Below are 19,145 nucleotides of genomic sequence, written 5' to 3' on the forward strand. Positions count from 1 at the left end.
ATAAGCTATGTTTAGCTCTGTTTTAGGAATTTTAAACATATTTTTAAAATGCATTTGAGATTAAAAGAATAAATAAATGGATTTTGTTCATAATTTTTTAATAATTTTAAATATATTGTGTAGTTTATACTGAATGCAACCAATACGTGTAGTTAATTATTTTAAACTTTTTTTGTTGTTGCCGATTGTCTTTTAGCATCTTAATTCTAATTCTTTATTTACAGATGCTTATAGCAGAGGCAGTCAGTTCCAGTGTTTTGTCTGAAGAAGTTGGTAGGTTTGTGGAACTTATTTGGACCGAAGCAGTTGGACACCTGAATGGTCTGCTAGATAAACCCATAACAAGAATCAGCCTCAATGATGTATGCAACTTTGCTTGAAAATATTAGTTCTTCTAGAGCGTATGAACAGAAATGAAATGTTAGGCAAACATATTTTTTATCCCTTAAACTGTAACAAGATTCTCCACAGTTGGGATTAGTATGTCATGAAACATGAATATCATGTAATTGCATAAATTATTTTCTGTCTGTTCCTTATTGAAGCACACATACAATTGTATGGAAAATTACTAAATTATGTGGCTATGGAATGTGTGCAGATGCTGCACTCAAATTATGCCTTGTTTTACTTTAACCTACTTATTATTTTGTGGCACTTAACAACCACAGTTCATTACAAACTCAAGGCAAGGTAAATTCTCCATTTTTTTATTCCCATAGTTCAATGAGAGTGATTGCTTGAAAATTATCCAGTGGGTTTTGTGGTCAAATGGGGACTTGGTCCCAGGTCTTTCCAGTCCAGTAACCTCTCCACTCTTCTTGGTGGAGATTAGTCATTATAGGTTCTATCAGCTTTTCCTATCCTCTCTGCTCTCAGCTTCTAGAATCCCAAGCAATGATTGTGCTGTTACTGAATTTTAGAGGCCAAAATCCAAAGATCTGGCTAGTGCCTCAACACAATTTACATATCTAATATAGCTACATGGACTTCGTTCACCTGCGACATTGCACCAGATACATTTGAAAAACATATCCAGTAGTTTGAACTAAACAGAACTACATTCTGTTGGCTAATGATAGAATTATGTTTTACTATTCTAAAAGATCGAGTTAGGATCTGAGTATCCATTACTAGTAGCAAAAAAAATAATAATTCCCTCACAATATATGGTTAGGTGCATAGAAGTTCACATATCTGTGAGAGGCTTTGTGAAGGGAAGTTCAGAAGATGGCAGGAGATATCCCAAATTTGTTGTTCTCATGTTTCTTTTTCTTTAAAGAAAGCCTTTAATACAAAGTATTTTCTTAAAAGGTGAGCAGAGCTGAAGGCATTCTTCTTCAAGGGAAGAAGTCTTGGGAACAAACAGGATCTCTGACAGAACTGTCTGCAATCATATCAGAATTCTATAAAATCATACCCCACAAAAACGTTTTGGAGGATGCTGTTAGCAAAAAATCATTATATACTAAACGGGATCTCTGTCAGGTAACAGTATCAGAATTTATTCAACTTTTCAATGCCTCCTATATATGAGAACAATCATTAATATAATAGATTCCACAGCAGTTAAATTGCAAATATGACCTTATGCTTGAAGGATATTCCAAAATTGCTATCTCTTAGTCAAAATCACAAAAAGAAATAAAAAGAACACTTGAGGTATTGAGGTCATGAGTTGAATTACAACTCTCAAAAATATTTATTGGTTGATTTTTATATTGGTCCCTCTGTGAGGAATGGCCAATGGCTAGGAATTGTACAAGTTGCAGGTACATTTATCTGGAATATATATCAGGTTGAGGAAGTTTGGCTCTTAATGAGACATTCCTTTGTGCCTTATGTTGTTGAAATTGCAGCTGGTGAGTATCAACTTTCAAGTTAGGATACTTATTTGAACATTAGCCAGTGCTAGTATTTGCTGATCGCTTTGTAAAGTTGATTTTGATTGTAATTGAACAGTTTAGAAATAAATACCCAAACCAAATTATATAAAAATAAAAATAAAAAAGAATTACAAACAGCAAGGTACAAAAAGAGTACTAAATCAAGAAGCAACAAAAAAATCTATATTCAGTGGAACAAATTAAAATTTGACTGCATGGAATCATATTACTCAGATCTGTCAAGACATTGATTTTTTAAAAAATAAATATGTAACAAATACAAACATCTCTGCAATTCAGGGTTTTCAATCAAGTACACAGAACTTTTTCAGTTGGAATGAGATAATCAAAGCTGCTGTACACATCAGCAATGTCTAGGACAGGGCTGTTAAACTCGCGGGCCAGATGCATCACATGCTGGCACACTCACACCCGGTTTAGTGAAGGGGGGGGAAGTCATGATATGTTACGTGACGCAGCCCTCACAATTCAAATTTGACACCCCTATCCTAGGAGGTTAAAAAAATCTCAGGATGGTGACTTGCAACAATGTGATTGAAGCCCATTCCTTTATATGTAACACTCAAAAGGGGTGAGCTTTTATTCCATAGTGGTTAAGATTTATATTTTGATTGATTCAAAATTTTGCAGATGTAACATAACAGTCACATTGCTAACCCTTATTTTTCCAATTCCTTAATTAAAAAAAAATATTTATAGAGCTGTCCATCATAAGCAATTTTCGGTGCTTTACATTCTTATTAACATTAACCTAAAATGATGTCATTGCAGGAATATTCCCCAAACATAAGTCATATATTCCCATATATTACACTGCAACATACACAAGTTGAAACCCAGCTTTTATTATACATTCTATGGGACATCAGGACATTAACCTACTTTTTAGGTGAATTACTCATAGCTTTGAAAAGTGGGCCATTAATTTAGCATTCTGTAAGATTCTGGTCCATTAATTAGTTAAAATGAAACTACTTCATTACTTCCGCCTAGATGACAGAGATCTATAAAATCATAATTTAAGGGTCTTTTATTGATACTGTTCTGAAGACTCCAAGCAGGTACACTACATACTTTTTGGTTTTCTAAGGGCAAAGTGTGGAATAAATATTTTAATTAATTGATAAGTAGGTTTTTCTTTGTCAAAGAAATGTAACAGCTCTGAATTCCAACTTGCTTTTACAGCTGATTAGAGATATGCTGAATATTAGTGAAATAAATATGTCAGTTCTTAACCCATCATCCCTTTCTAAGTATCGGGCTTTGAGATGCAGGATTGATGCTCTACATGTGGAAAGTGAAGAGTTTAACAATGTTAAACACTTGCTGGAACAAAACACCAGGTAACTTTTCATTTTGGTATGAGATTTCAGGATTTGTATTGTGCAGGCTCCATTTTTTCTTTATGATACTCTTAATACTATTAAGTAATATCTGAAATATCTTTGAGCATATAGATGAAATTAGAAATTTTCCAAATACGTAACAGATATTGTCTTCGTTCAGGTTTCAGTTATACACTTGAACACAGTTGCTTTGGATATTAGCAATTTATTTCAAAGTTAAACAGGTAATAGCGGACAAGGAAGATCATAAATCAACACAAAAATCTCTGAGGAAGAAAACGTGCCCGAGTGGTTTTTCTTTCAGTGGAAGTGGAGTCAAAAATCCAGTCTGAATTCAGAAAGCCAGGGGTCAGAATTACATGAGTAGATTCCACAAGAACAGGGCTGTCAAACTTGATTTCATTGAAGGCCGCATCAAGATTGTGTTTGGCCTTGGGGAGCCGGGTGGGCATGGCCAGGGAGCAAAACCAGCATGATGTCACTCGTGTCAGGGATGCCTATGGGGGTCCGAGCGCTCTGCCAGTAAAAATGGGTTCCCGGCCCCTGTTTTTGGCCACACAGCTTCCTGTAGCCCTCTGCCAGAAAAAATGGAGCTTGGGGGGGCATGTACGCCCCCCCCGTTCTGTTTTCACTGGCAAAGGGCTGCAGGAGGCCATTGTGGCCGAAAACAAAGCCTGGAATGGCTGCGTGCACCCCTCTCAAGCTCCGTTTTTGCTGACAGAGGCCACCACGAGCCAGTCCTTTGCTGTTTCCAGGGCACCCTGCGGGCCAGATCTAAGCAACCCACGGGCTGGGTTCAGCCCATGGGCCTTGAGTTTGACATCCCTGCACGAGAACATCATGCAAGAGCCAGAGATCAGACAGTTGTTCCCAACTAAGAATCATGGATCAGGGCTGCCTCTTAAATTAGGCTGCAGCCAGCTGCCTTCAGTTACAAAGAGCTTTCCCTCCGTTTGGCAAAAAGCCTCATTGAGCATTGTTGTTCTGCTCTGTGCCTCATGTGCCGGGTCCAAGGCCTTAACAGTCATACCTCATCATCTGACTATTCCAGCTGTTCAGATAGTGCCTGTGTTCGATCAGCCTCAGGGGATTCTTGACTCGGTGTCTCCTGATGCTAATATTCCATAGGTTCAATTGAAGTAGTGTCAGACTGAATCCTTAGCCATAGCAGGTATTCTCAAAACATAGTTGCCATAGGAGGCATGGTCATTCACAACAATAGTTCTTTTGCTAGTGCTGCAGGATGATCTTGCTTTCTCCAGAGTCCACATTTTAAACGTTTTTAATTGTGTTTGATGTTGGTTATGCCAAGTGATTATGAGAAGCCCTTAAAGTGCCTTTCTAGTCTGAAAATACGTTAAGTCAAAAAATAAGGTGGAACCTCAAGCCTTGTGTTTAACAAGTAATGTGTCAATTGCTTAGAAAGTTCTTGTTGTAGGGTAACTGTTCCTACTCTGCAAAGTCCCATATTGAATTATCATGTTCTGTTAGTCTTTATTCAGCCCTTGTTAATAATCCTGTTCCTTTGACTCTTTTAATAACTCTGACCCAGGTAAATGCACTGTCTTACTCACTTACGCACTTACTAAATTTTATGACCGAGAACCCATGAAGCACATTTCTTTTATTTGGACCCTGCTTCTAGCATAAGTTTAAACCTTGCACAAGAACATTTTAATTACATGTTCTTCCTTATGCCAGAATTTGATGATAATCACAGTGACAAAGCCTGAATCATAACTAAATACAAACTAGCAAAAAAAATGCAATATTTGGAGTGTGAAATGGGGAAAGTAGTTAAACAAACATATTTTCAGATTAGAAAGGCACTCTAAGGGCTGCTCATAATCACTTGGCATAAGTGGTAGAATGAAAACAAATTTTTTGCCATCTGGGTCCAAAACTGAATTGTGTCAGGAACCTGTATGCAGCCTAAAGCTTTTGAGTTTTGGAAATGTCCAAAAGTTTTTACTAAATAGAAATTGTTATTGGGCAAGAAGAAAGAAAATGACAATCCAATGAAATGAAATTTACTGTTTATTCTGGCCTCAGCACTGTATTTTGGAATGTGGCCCTTAACCAGGCACTCAAAAGCCATGTGTACCCCCTTGCTGTTGAAAAGATTATGCTCCTGTCATGGCTATTTACTTGTGCAAATCTCTCTTTATCTTTATGTTCCACAAGAGATAGATTCTCAATGGCATTAGGGATTTTGCAATTGGAATTACTGTGGCCTGGCTATACATTTTTAATATGAAAATGTATTGAATATTTATTTTATTTTTTGTTTTGCTTGCAGTGAAAATCTAATACAGGTTTTGAATATATATAAAGTCAGCAGAGTAACTGAAAGTATGGTGTTTGAGGAAAAACTTGGCAATGTTCAATCTTTATTCCATGGATCATCTGTTTGCAACTTTGTGGGAATCCTCTCAAGGTAGCAGCTTGAATTATATTCTGTCCCTTGAAACTTTGTAGGTTTGCTTTGTTTTGTTTTACTTTAAATGGGACATAGCTATAAGGCAATTGGCCAAAATAACAGTGTTATGAAAAACAACCCTCAGTCTTATATGTTAGGCCAGCTCAGAGATACCTAGTGCACATCTTCTGCTAAGCTTGGACTAAGATGGAAAGGATGAGAACATCACCGAACAGCTTCTAAATTGAATTGTGATTTCCTGGGGGAAAAAAGAAATGTTTAAATAACAATTGAAACAGAGGGAATATTTCTTTCCAGGGTTGTCTAGTGTCTATTGGAATGGGAACTGACGCTTTAGCTGAAAATCTCATTTAATTTCCTTTTATTTTGGTGACAATTATCTCTAATTTCCCTCTGTGATTAAAGGAAACATTTTATTTATTGAGTATCTTTAGGGAATTTATACTAGGCCTTTGTGGTCTTTTTTACAATTTTGTTAAATAATTTGGAACAGCTAGAATATTTGGGATACTTTTATAAGTTTTATTGGATTCTTTTCTTGTTTCATTCATTTGCAGTTTCTCAATCCCCAAAGGACATTTTTAATTTATATATTTTTAATATTGACAATCAAATTCTATATTTGAGGTCAGAAGAAGCTTTAAAATTGTATCGCCTTTGTTAACGCAGTTTAACTGTCTATAAAAGTCTATAGTTTGCCATCCATCTCCCATGGATGGAATAGTCAATAGCTCCAATCCCATATCTTGACTCTCTACAGGTAAGAGATAGCTATAGATTTTTTGTTTTGACTTTTACCTGATTGCCAGAAAGGTAACAGGATGGTGGAATCCTACCTCTCTGGAATTAGAAGAGTTGATGTCAGGTGAGACACTCCCTAGAACAGGGGTCTCCAACCTTGGCAACTTTAAGACTTGTGGACTTCAACTCCCAGAACTCTGCAAGTTGAAGTCCACAAGTCTTAAAAGTTGCCAAGGTTGGAGACCCCTGACCTAGAAGATGACTGGTGACAATGAGAATTATGAAGCTCTTTTCCCAAGGTTCAGAAATGATCCAAATGTGTAGACTCAGAGTAGGTCTAGGAGAGGAGGCTTTAGACTCCATCTTACCACTACTATTTAAAATAATAATGGATTTCCTATAATCCTCCCATTCTGAACCAAGCTATATTCCTTTATAAAATTTACTTAAACATGTGATGACTGAGTCCAATGGATAATTTGTTTTTGTTTTTTAATCTCTCCTGAATATATTAGTTTTAATGAATATTTTCTCTAAAAAAATGGAAAGGCAGGTGTATCTTATGCATTTAGCACATGTAGTTTGAGTCTCACAGATAATGATGATGATGATAATGATGATGATGATGGGTGATGCAGGTAAGTGTAAACAGCCTGGACAAGAATGGGGAAAAAAATTATGTATGTGCTGTTAGTTCCTTTTTCCTTAGTTACCCAATTCCAAAAGAACATTTGTTCAAAATTAATTTGCTAGTAGAGAAACATTTGCTTCTGTATCTCAGTATGTTTTACATGCTAATCTTTTATTTTTTTTTAGAGGACTACTTTTGCCAAAGGTAGCTGAAGATAATGCCTTTGAAAGAACAGATTTTGGGTACTTGGGCAGTGGCATTTATTTCAGCAACTCTGTAAGGTAACATTTTTTTTCAGAACAGTATTATGTGTGTATGCGTCTCTTTTTAAAATATTGTGGACTAAATGCAGTGGATTTGTATATTTTCCTAAATACTTAAGGGGAACAGGATGGTATAATGAACAGAGAATTGGCATTGGACTAGAGCAGATTTTCCCAATCTAATGCCTTCAAGATGGGTTGGAACTACAGCTCTTTGAATTTCAAAAAAAGGCGCCAAACAAGATAAATTCTAGGAGTTCTAAACCCCAGTGCGTTTAAAAATTTAAAATTGATTCAGATAAATTTTAATGGACTTTGAACAATTGCCTGTTTTAAAGCAAGTATGATTCTTGGTATAAGCCCATTTTCTCTTGCTGGGATCACCCTGACTTTGCATCAGCTTCACATTTGACTTAAGGCCAATGGGGACTTGGTCTATTGGTCCATTGTCTATTGGAGAGAATAATTCATTTTAAAGCTTATTTAAGATGTGTGTGAGAGACAATAATGTGATGCACCTAATAAATATTAACCAGATAAGCTTTTCTCTTTCTACCAGTCCCAACACATTCCTCAAACTACTTGGGATTGGTCATTAAAAACTTGCCTATCCCAGCTTTAGTAATTGTTGCGTAAGACATGACAGTCCAAACAGAACCAGTAAGGCTCAGTCTGATGTGGTTAAGACAGCAAGGCCAATTGGCAGGCTAATTGGCCTTTTGCTTTAACTAAAATAGTTAATCTAAATGATGGCTATGAAAAAAAGCATTTGGAATAAGCAGACATTTTTCTCTGTTTAACAGAACAAGCATTAAGTATTCCCAGCCATGTGAAACAGATGGAACTCGACTGTTGCTCATTTGTGACGTAGCACTTGGAAGTTGTTGGAAGACTAAGCAATACTGCTACTGTTCAAGTGAAGGACCACCACAAGGTTATGATAGTGTACATGGAGTCAGTAGAACAGAAAAGAAAAAATCTATTTTTGAGGTATTTGATCCAGTTCGTTGTGAATAATCTAGAATAGAAGGAGGAAAAAAGGCAAACTAATTGTACCTAATAGTAAAAATGTTAAAAATGTGTATAGAGCGAGTCGCTAAAAGTAAAAGCTGTTACCTTAGTTTAACCATTATTAATTTTAAAATCTGATAGACTTCCAGGGAAGGTGGTCTTTTGAGCCATCAACTTTGCCATGAATCCTCATCAAAAGTCCTCAAGTGACTTCTTGTCTAGAAGCAGTTCACCAAAGTTCATAAGGATAGCAATCGTTTGCTAAATTGGTATAATGCTTCAGCATTCTGAACTTTCCTCTAACTAACTTGGTTTTTTGCAGCTGTGAGTAGGACTTTAGGATCAGCTTATGTATCTATATTTGTGCTCTGGTAAGGTTCCTAAAATATATGTTTTATATTGTTTTCTTCCACTAAGGATGATGAATTTGCAGTGTACAGAACCAGTCAGGTCAAGATCAAATATGTGGTTCAATATAAATGTGATAATGACAAAGTTAAAGAATTCCAGCCAATAATTCAGACTGAATTAGAAGAGCAGAGGCTATCTTTTGAGGATCATGACCAGCCTAAGGGTGAGAAATCATTTTTGAAATTACCTACAATAACAGTCGTCTGTTTTCTTGGTATTTTCTGAAACTGACTTTTTAAATTTTTGAGTCTTTGATAAAAATACAACTGTATCTTGGCACAAATATGCAAAATATAACAATTAGACAATGTGAATGATGAACAGCAATTTTTAATTCTTGTCACCTCCACAGATAAATTAATAAATACATTTTCTAAGCCCATGTCTAAAACCTCTTCTTTTCCTCTACATTTTTAAAATAGGGAAAGTAGTTATGTGGAACTAAATGGTATGTAGGTATTCTCTAAACTGCTTTTCTTTGAATATGATTTTTCCCTATACACAGAGGGTTTTTCACTAGAACAGCAGTGAGATGTCTGTAGGCTATTTGTGACTTCCTATCTTGCTACTGTCACAGAATACCAGGATTCATAATGAAGTTTTACCAGCAGGTTGTCAATCCTGAGCAATATGACTTTTGAACTTGTATTTGTATAGATGTTATACTTCTGTAAGTCTTAGTACATCTATTTTTAATTTGTCTGAACAAGGAAAAAATAGCGCTGAAAATGAAGCCCCTTTCCAGCCCGTGACCTTGCAGCCACTTGAACAATAAAAAATAGAGAAAAAGAGATTTTAACTGCAAGAAGGGTGCTTTGTCCTATACCAAGAGGATTAATTGGCCCACTACTACGGGGTCAGGGCATTTTTCACTAATTTTTCATCTGCTTCATAGTTCCCAGCACTTATAGTTTGGTGATTTTAACTGTCTATTGCCCTTGAACAAATCCTTTGGGAGAACTAGTTAATTTATTGTTTTTATACATATTTTTATAAACAATCTTCCTGCCTCTTGTGATATTGATGGATGTTTTTCTTTCTTTTTAAGGTTAAAAGTTAAGGTCTAAAGATTTGAGAGTCATCTTTATATAAATGTAATGCTGAGAACCACTTTGAACAGTAATGCTTTCAAAGCTGAGCTATTGAGAACAGGTTCAGGACCCACAATCCAGAAGACACCCACATTTCATTACACACACACACATACATTTAAATGACAAGGTCCTTGGGAGAAAGGAAGGCAAAGAAATTAGGAGGTGAGGAACTATGGGAGAAGTTGAAGGAGGTAACTTTTCAGGGAAAATAAAATTAAATGCCCAGGAAAAGCAGGGAGAATGTTCTCTAAAGAGCCCACTAGTTTGAGACTCTGATTACAGTATGTGTGTACTTTTGACTTGTCTCGTTTAGATTATACAGTACCGAGCAGTGATCTGTTGAATGATATTTCTGCTGGCCTACTGGACAGAGCTGGGAATCCAATTCCTCTTAAAGATATTCAAATCAAAGGAAGAATAATAGACTTTGTAGCAGAGGTAAAATGCTTTTGGTTTTTCCTAGAAGTGCCTCAAAATTCCTCAAAATTGTACTTTTAATTCTTCAAAAATTGTAATTTTAATTCTTCAAACATCTTTTACTACCATATTTTTAATTCAGTGTAAAATTAGAAAATGAGAACAGAAATCAAAATTGTTGAGCCAAGAGCAGGAATGGAAAAAAATTTCAGGGAATTAGCCCTTTATATAATATCCAGTTGAGGCCTTTGAACTCTGGTGCTGGAGAAGACTCCTGCGAGTCCCTTGGACTGCAAGGCGATCAAACCGGTCAGTCCTAGAGGAGATCAACCCTGACTGCTCTTTAGAAGGCCAGATCCTGAAGATGAAACTCAAATTCTTTGGCTACCTAATGAGAAGGAAGGACTCAGTGGAGAAGAGCCTAATGTTGGGAAAGATTGAGGGCAAAAGAAGAAAGGGACGACAGAGAATGCGGTGGCTGGATGGAGTCACTGAAGCAGTAGGCGTGAGTTTAAATGGACTCCAGAGGATGGTAGAGGACAGGAGGGCCTGGAGGACAGTTGTCCATGGGGTCGCGATGGGTCAGACATGGCTTCGCAACTAACAACAACGTAATATCCAGTTGAAGTATACTTTTCTGCCACAAGCAGTTGACTTACAGTTTTTCTGTATTCTCTTTCTTTGGGCTGTGTTCGGTTATGTTGAAAGTGTTAATCCTGGTATGGAAGCCACATCCATAAGAATTTTTTTATTGGAAACTTCCGTGCCGCCCAAACTAATTCATAAAATATATTGCATTGTATTCCAGGTTGTGGTGTTTCAGACCTATGAAAATGAAACGGAAAGTCCCATTGAGGCAAAATATGTCTTCCCCTTGGATGATACAGCTGCTGTGTGTGGATTTGAAGCATTCATTAAAGGAAAGCATATAATAGGAGAGGTAAGCTGATGCTGTCACAGAAAGGCAGATGACTTTAGGTCAACATTTCCCAATTTGGGATTTCTTGGAGACAACCCCTTTGCTCCTAGCCTGTTGGGGAAGATTATTCTAGGCTGTCATGAGAATTGTGTTAACATCCTCCAAACCAGCAATCTATTGTTTTAACAATGAAAACGCACAATTAACTGCTTCGGTTGATGCTTAATTTTCTTTAGCAGTTTTTTATACATATTATTTTGTATTGGTCTTCCCATTGCTATGGATATGGTGAATAAATCGCCATACAGAGTATTGGCTTGGAGGATTCTTTGACCATCTTAGTTGTCCAGGTAATGGCCCAACTCTACCAGGCCATGATATTGCTTCAAAGAGCTCTTAGGAAAAATTCTCTTTGGATGTATTGGATTTTACTAGCTTGAACTGCACCTTGCAAAAAACAGTCCAGTATTTTAAGAAATGTAGCAGTGGTATAGCAAGATAATTTTGGATCCTAGATATATTAATGGTAAAACCTCTTAACTTTGTAGTAAGTTACATTTTTATATGAGAATAAGTACGATTGTGTTTTAGAAAAACTTAATAAATATTTTAAAGTAAGAAATAATTAAGTGGGTATCTGTAACAAAGTATATGCATAGCTAGCTCCCTCCTGATTATAAAATGTTTAAAAGAATAAGAAGGAAAGATGCTACATTGAGCATCATCTGCTTTATTTAGTTAGTTAGTTTGTCAAACATGTACAAGATAACAGGTATAAGTATAAACATGGACATGTACACAGGAATGAGTACAAATAAATGAGGGCAATAGGACAGGGATGGTAGGCACGCTGGTGCACTTATGTATGCCCCCTTTACAGACTTCTTAGAAATGGGGTGAGGTCCACGGTAGACAGTTTAAGGTTGAAGCTGTGGGAGTTTGAGGATGTAACAACGGAGTCAGGTAGAGCATTCCAGGCGTTGACCACTCTGTTGCTGAAGTCGTATTTTCTGCAATCGAGTTTGGACCAGTTTACCTTGAGTTTGTATCTATTGTTTGCCCATGTATTATTGAGGTTGAAGCTGAAGTAGTCATTGTAGGATGTTGTAGCAGACAATTTTGTGTACATGCTTAGGTCAGACCGTAGACGGCATACATGTGGGGCTTGACTTTATTTTGAGTTGTGGGGGTGGCTCTATTTTATTCTGAGGTTGTCTCCTTCTACTTAGGAGGACATCATTTCTGATAGCATAATCTACATTAGATTCAAAAGAGTTTGCTAAATCTTGTTCCCAATAAATTAAAATGAAATCATTCTCTAAATAACAACTTATTTTAAGATGGAAGTAACCAACTTAAAATGTTACCCCACCGACTTCCTACATCTTGCTTCCTGAGATTTATTACAGAGTGTGACATAGTGATGTGTGTTATTTTATTTTTATTTTCTTTCAAACCAAGATAAGTATTGTATATTATTCAATGTTAATAGGTTAAAGAAAAGGAAAAAGCACATCAGGAATACAGAGAGGCCATCAGTCGAGGCGATGGAGCTTATATGATGGATCAGGATGCACCAGTAGGTGATATATAGATTTATGGTACAGTTTATGACAATGTTGGACTCCATTTTCTGAAATTACACTAGTCTCTAAACTGGAAAAAGTAATATGCATACATTATCTAGATGTAGAGGTCATGAGAAGAGTTATCATGGGACAGCTGTATACATTTAGCTCCACTCAATAGACAGTTATTAAGATAGAAGAGTATCCAAGCTGAGTAAGATAAACTAGTTTTTTGCTTATGGCAAAGAATCAGCAGGAAACAACACTGGCTTTTGGAATGGACAGAAGTTTTGTTTATTGCCAGCTTAGGAAAATAATATCATGGGAACCTTCCTCAGGTTCTGTACAGTTTCCTTAAATAAGTAACTGTTGTGCTATTGGGAGATCTACTTGCTCAACATGTTTTCCTAGAAGAATATGCCTACACGTTCAGGAGAAGCTCTGGGACATTCACATTTATGAAAAAGTATTTGGCATTATCACAGGCACTTTATTTTGAAATACCGTTTTCACAAAGCCCACAGGAAAAAGTCGTCATATGACTGTAACCTTGTTGCTGGTATCCTTATGATTTGTATTGATTGTTTCCTAATATGATTTGATTGCTTATTTGTTCCCTATGATTATCATTAAGTTTTGTACCTTATGATTCTTGACGAATATATCTTTTCTTTTATGTACACAGAGAGCATATGCACCAAGACAAATTCCTTGTGTGTCCAATCACACTTGGCCAGAAAAAATTTCTAATATAATCTAATTTAATCTAAGAAGTCATTCCCTTTGTGTTTGTTCTCTATGGTTCTTAAGTAGCTCACAAGGCACTACAATGTATCTGGTCACTGTCTGTTGTGCAGTTAATGTGCCTTTGTCATATGCTGATTGTCTGTTTTCTGAGAATGTTCTTACGATGCAAACACTAAGTATATTGTTCTCTGTTTAAGGACATCTGTTCAATGGCATCGAATATATTGGAACTAAATGTGGATTGCCATCAGATTTATAGTATATATGCTCAGTTACTATATATGGGCATTTTCCTACATTTCATGTTTATAGCACTAGATCCAACATTATATAAATATAGTCTCCATCATCCAGACCAAAAGCATGTAAAAGGCTAAATAATGGCAACTCGACCAAAGTTTATTAAATGGAGATGTTTCGTTACTTATCTAAGCAACTATTTCAGTCAAAATGCAAGAGTTAGTTCATTCCAATGACTCTCTATGCCTTATGAAAAATTGTCATTTTGACTGAAGAACTTAACTTGGATGAGTAACGAAACGTCTCAGTTTAATAAACTTTGCTCCAGTTGCCATTATTTAGCCTTTTACATGCATTGATCCAACATTCAAATAGTAGAGCAGATTCCTCAGAAAGGGCTGGAAGTCACAGCCCTGATTCCCTACATGAGCTTGAACTTCTGCATAGATCTAAAATAAGGTATAAGTCATTCCTGGTAATCTTTTTCTTTGCCATTAAATAGATTTCAAGGTTAAAACTAAGGAAGCTGCCTTATATCAAATCAAAATCCAGGCGAGACGCACTCGTGACGTCTCGCCTGGATTACTGCAACGCTCTCTACATGGGGCTTCCCTTGAAGGGCATCCGGAGGCTACAGTTAGTCCAGAATGTGGCTGCGCGGGTGATAGATGGAGCCCCTCGTGGCTCCCGCATAACACCCATCCTGCGCAGACTGCACTGGCTACCTGTGGCCTTCCGGGTGCGCTTCAAGGTTTTGGTGACCACCTTCAAAGCGCTCCATGGCATAGGGCCGGGTTATTCTGGGACCGCCTACTGCTACCAGATACCTCTCACCGACCCGTCCGCTCTCACAGAGAGGGACTCCTCAGGGTGCCGTCAGCTAGGCAGTGTTGTCTGGCGACGCCCAGGGGAAGGGCCTTCTCTGTGGGGGCTCCCGCCCTCTGGAACGAACTCCCCCCAGGACTCCGTCAACTTCCGGACCTCCGAACCTTCCGTCGCGAGCTCAAGACACATTTATTTACCTGTGCAGGACTGGCTTAGATTTTAAATTTATAGGGGTTTTAAATTGGTTTTAATATTTATATTTCCATTTTTAATAATTGGGCATTATAATAAGTTTTTTAATGATTATTTTAATTTGTATATAGATGTTTTATATGCCTGTGAACCGCCCTGAGTCCTTTGGGAGATAGGGCGGTATACAAATTTGAATAATAAATAAAATAAATAAATAAAAGCTTTATGGTTTGATCCTTTGGGTTTGTAAACAGTAGTTTATGGCCTGTGCACTATGTAAACCCATCCATAAATGTTTATTGTAAGGCACGATTAAGCAAACTGTGCAACATGGGATTTCAAGTAGAATGTTGGTTGTTCTAGGTCAGGTCAGGGGCGTCAAACTGGTGGCCTGTGGGCGGGATGCGTCACATGCAGGCCGCTCCCAGCCCAGCTCTGCAAATGGGGAAAATGTCGCAAAACGTCACATGACGTGTCGAGTTTGACATCTGTGTTCTAGGTCAAGAGTCTACAACCTTGAAAACTTTAAGGCTGGAGGACTTCAACTCCCAGAATTCCCTAGCCAGCTTTGATGACTGGGGAATTCTGGGAGTTGAAGTCCGCCAGGCTTAAAGTTGCCAAGGTTGGAGACCCCTGATCTAGGTTATCAGTGGCCAGCTAATAGCAACAGCTCTCCAGATTTTCAGAAAGAGATTTTCCTCTGCCCTACATTAAGATGTCAGGGATTAAACCGAAGGTCTTTTGCTTGCAAACTACATTTCATTCATAACATTTATTGTCCAGTATTGTTTCCTCTACTATTCTTTCCAAATTCATATTTTTGTAAGCAACTGAAACATTATTTCACAGGACATTTTTACTGTTTCTGTTGGAAACTTGCCGCCTTCAACAAAAGTGCTCATCAAGATCACCTACATCACGGAGCTCAGTTACGAAAATGGGAATCTTTGCTTTCGCTTGCCAGCTGCTGTAGCTCCTTGGCAACAAGACAAAGCATTAAATGAAAACACGCAGGTCAGTATGCTTTTACTAAGACATTGCTAATTAATGTTGCTAATGAGCTTCTGGTTTAATGAAATGCCATGTGAACTCATATATTCTTCTTTGAAGACTGCTGAATGAGACATGGTTGACTGCTATAATGCTTTGTGTTTATAACCGCAAGTAAATTATTTTTATAATAGTTCACTTTGTTATGGATTTAATATGCTTAGCAGGAGGAATGTGACTTTGAAGAAGCCCTAAATTAATGTAATTTATTGATTTATTTAATGTAATCTTTGAGGCTTCAGGGTTGCCACATTTATTGAATATCAGCTTTACTGGTAACTCTCTCTTGTATTGGAAAATCCAAAGTAATCAATACAAGAAGGAAAAAGTTTTACTAATATACCCTTTGTTCTGACCTAGGCTTCCTGAGACAGTAAAAAGCACACAATTAGTCCAAAAACCCCTCTTTTTATTTCAACGGGGGTGAATTCTGTTCATTCACAGCCCATGATGAGTCACAAATAGTTTTTAAAGAGTCCAACAGAAATCTGCCACAGTCCTTCAGGATAAGGCTGATAAGCAAACATGCTGCCAAAGATCTAATTGGCAATTAGCTTTGCAAGGCCATATGGAGCACAGAGTCAAAACGGAGCTTCAGAATTTCAACCGACCACCATGAACAAAGTTGCTTCCTGCAAAGACTCACATGCCTTTGCTCCTTCTTTATATCTTATGGGAGGGGCCAATCATCCAAGCCTTACTCCCGAGTCACCCCTTTTGTCTTAACTGTTCTTGCCTTCTGGCAGCTCTGCGCAGGCTCCCCCTGTTCCTCTGCCTCGCTGACGTCTGGGGGCTCTGGAGTCAGCACATAACTCCCAGATGGCCCTGGTCTCATCTCTATCTCCAACGCAGAGCCCTCATCTGAGCCTTCCCCAGACTCCGGGACTGGCCCATGTTCCTCCCCAGCTTCCTCACTGTCCGACTCTGCTGCCAGCTCCAAAGGCTGCCGGCGGACCACAACACCCTTGCCAAGATAAATATTATCTTTCAGAGCATGATGTTTCATATCTTTATCTTTTGACCAGGACTCAGTAAGGAAAATTTGCATTAGACAAACAGAAGCAAAAAGGTGAGTTGGTGAACTGCCACAGTTTTCTTATTTGCAGGTTAAAACGTAGATAGAGGTAGTCCTCAAGGTTACTAGGGATCTAGGAAAAATTATTTATGACCCATCTTTAAAGTTATCATTGTTGCACCCCACCCCCCCATAGTCAATGATCACATTTTAGGTGCTTAGCAATCTCTTCACACGTATGACCGGTTGCCAAGCATCCTACAATCATATGATTTCCATTTGTAATCTTCTCTGCTGGCTTCACCAAAATGTCAGTGGGGAAGCCAGCAGGAAAAGTTACAAGCAGCTGCCTCCTGCAAAATGATTTCCCATGTCCTCCATGTACTTGGGAGAGAGGACTTGTGGGGGCTGGACAAAGGAAGATCTTCAGGATGCAAACTTTTCTCCAGCCCAATATTGGAGATTCCCACCACCCCTTGCGCAGAAGAGAACTCCGGCAGTGAGCTGGAGGAAAGAAGTTCGCATCCCGAAGATTCGAGCTGCTTTCCAGCCTTTCTAGCATTCAGAAACATTGTGAGACATGGCACTCATCTTACGATTGGCCATGCCCATCCTGGCTCCCAGAGGTCAAACACAATCCTGATGCAGCCCTCAATGAAATCGAGTTGACACCCCTGTTCTGGAGGCTAGGTGAGTAGATAATTAGATGGATAGATAGACAGACTGTTTGACTGAATGATTGAATAATGCTTTTTTTCCTAAGAGAAAAAAAAATCCAAGGGACACCCTGCTATTGAAAATATATTAATAAATCTAAAAAACTGCCTTTCATTGCGACCCAAAATCTGGTTCTTTGAATGGGATATCTGCTTAATTAATCTGCTTAATTATTTACCTGAGCATCTCAGCTATTTATTAACTTTTTGTATCGTCCCTAAAATCCCTTAATATCCCTTAACTTTCCTTGGTATATTATAGAAGTGGTTTACCATTGTAAACTTTCATCTTTCTAGTCTAGCCGGCAGCCCATAGTTTCTCTCCAAAACATAAACAGTTACATGATGTAGCTGCTCACCTTTTATATGAGGGTCCTTTAATTGATTATTTTTTTTAAAAAAAATATATGCCTACTTATCTAAGTTTGTGTTATGTCTTAGCTGCATCCTAAACAGTATGTGGATTTTCTTTATCTTATGACAGAGAATTCAGCTTAGAAATGTCTATTGAAATGCCCTTCAAAATCAATAACATTAGTAGTTGGACACATCAGCTTAAAATAAAGGTAAGTAAATTGCTTAATGCAACATTAACATATAAACAGCTTGAAAAACCAGGAAGGTCTCTAAACTCTGTGCAATTTCATCAAAATAAATCCTCGTCTGGCACTATTGCACAGTGTTTTGTATTAGGCAGCCTTGCCAGAATAATTCCTTTTACTTCCAAGGTTAGACTGCGAATGTTGTTGCTAAATTATTGTCACCTTTTCACAAGAGAAAGCTATCAACAGGCTTCTGGGGAACTCTAGGGCAGAAGCTTTCAAACTTTCTTAGGCTGCAGAACCCGTTATTAAATTTCCTAGAATTAATAATCAAAAGGGTAGTTAGTGATCAACTGCAGTGATAGAAAATTGGCTATGTTCAAGCAAATATTTTTCTTATTTGCTCTTACTTTCTTATGGAACCCCATCAAATTAATCAACTAGACCAGTGTTGGTGAATCTTTTCGACACCGAGTGCAAAAAAGGGAGCACTTCAGAAGGCAGAATTCCTATTGGTCCTCCTTCTTTCTGGAAACTCCCAGTTCCAAAGTTTGAAGAAGCCCCATTCCCGGCTCACAGACCAGTTCTTCCGGTTTCCGGAACTGCCACGTGCACAAAGGCCAGCTGATCATCGCATGCGCATGCATGCCGGAAACCCGGAAGAGGAATGGGCAACGCCGCACATGCCAGGCGACATGACTCTGTGTGCCACTTTGGCCACACGTGCAATAGGTTCACCATCACAGAACTAGATACAGTTCGAAAAACATTGCTCTAGTGTTTGTAGAATATTTAAAGAATGAAGTGAAAATCTAAAGGGAGATAATCTCTACTACGTTAAATATTTGGGTGGAGAAGTATAAAGAGAGAATAGAGAACAAGATTTCAGGATTGTATAATCTTATTTTTTTAAATTTATTTATTTTGTCACACAGTATATATAAGCATAAGCATGAAATAACTATACAATATATAAGCATAAGTATGTAATAATATATTAATTGGATATAATGAAAGGAAACAATAGGACAGGAACGGTAGGCACTTTTGTGCTCTTGTGCACGCCCCTT

At 37.8% G+C, this 19,145-nt stretch overlaps 1 protein-coding gene across 2 annotated transcripts in view; it reads left to right on the plus strand.

Moving 5' to 3' along the window:
* The window catches only part of PARP4 (poly(ADP-ribose) polymerase family member 4), a 51,847-nt gene that overhangs the window by 9,924 nt on the left and 22,778 nt on the right, over positions 1 to 19,145 (plus strand). For both annotated transcript variants that reach the window (XM_058185938.1, XM_058185939.1), the window contains exons 9-21: positions 225 to 362; positions 1,315 to 1,488; positions 3,093 to 3,250; positions 5,553 to 5,690; positions 7,251 to 7,346; positions 8,132 to 8,318; positions 8,757 to 8,913; positions 10,158 to 10,282; positions 11,070 to 11,201; positions 12,673 to 12,759; positions 15,602 to 15,766; positions 16,828 to 16,871; positions 18,018 to 18,099. In XM_058185938.1, the coding sequence (XP_058041921.1) occupies positions 225 to 362; positions 1,315 to 1,488; positions 3,093 to 3,250; positions 5,553 to 5,690; positions 7,251 to 7,346; positions 8,132 to 8,318; positions 8,757 to 8,913; positions 10,158 to 10,282; positions 11,070 to 11,201; positions 12,673 to 12,759; positions 15,602 to 15,766; positions 16,828 to 16,871; positions 18,018 to 18,099 (1,683 nt within the window). The remainder of the gene's footprint in view (positions 1 to 224; positions 363 to 1,314; positions 1,489 to 3,092; positions 3,251 to 5,552; positions 5,691 to 7,250; positions 7,347 to 8,131; positions 8,319 to 8,756; positions 8,914 to 10,157; positions 10,283 to 11,069; positions 11,202 to 12,672; positions 12,760 to 15,601; positions 15,767 to 16,827; positions 16,872 to 18,017; positions 18,100 to 19,145) is intronic.

Source organism: Ahaetulla prasina, chromosome 5, assembly GCF_028640845.1.
Source record: "Ahaetulla prasina isolate Xishuangbanna chromosome 5, ASM2864084v1, whole genome shotgun sequence".
NCBI lineage: Eukaryota > Metazoa > Chordata > Lepidosauria > Squamata > Colubridae > Ahaetulla > Ahaetulla prasina.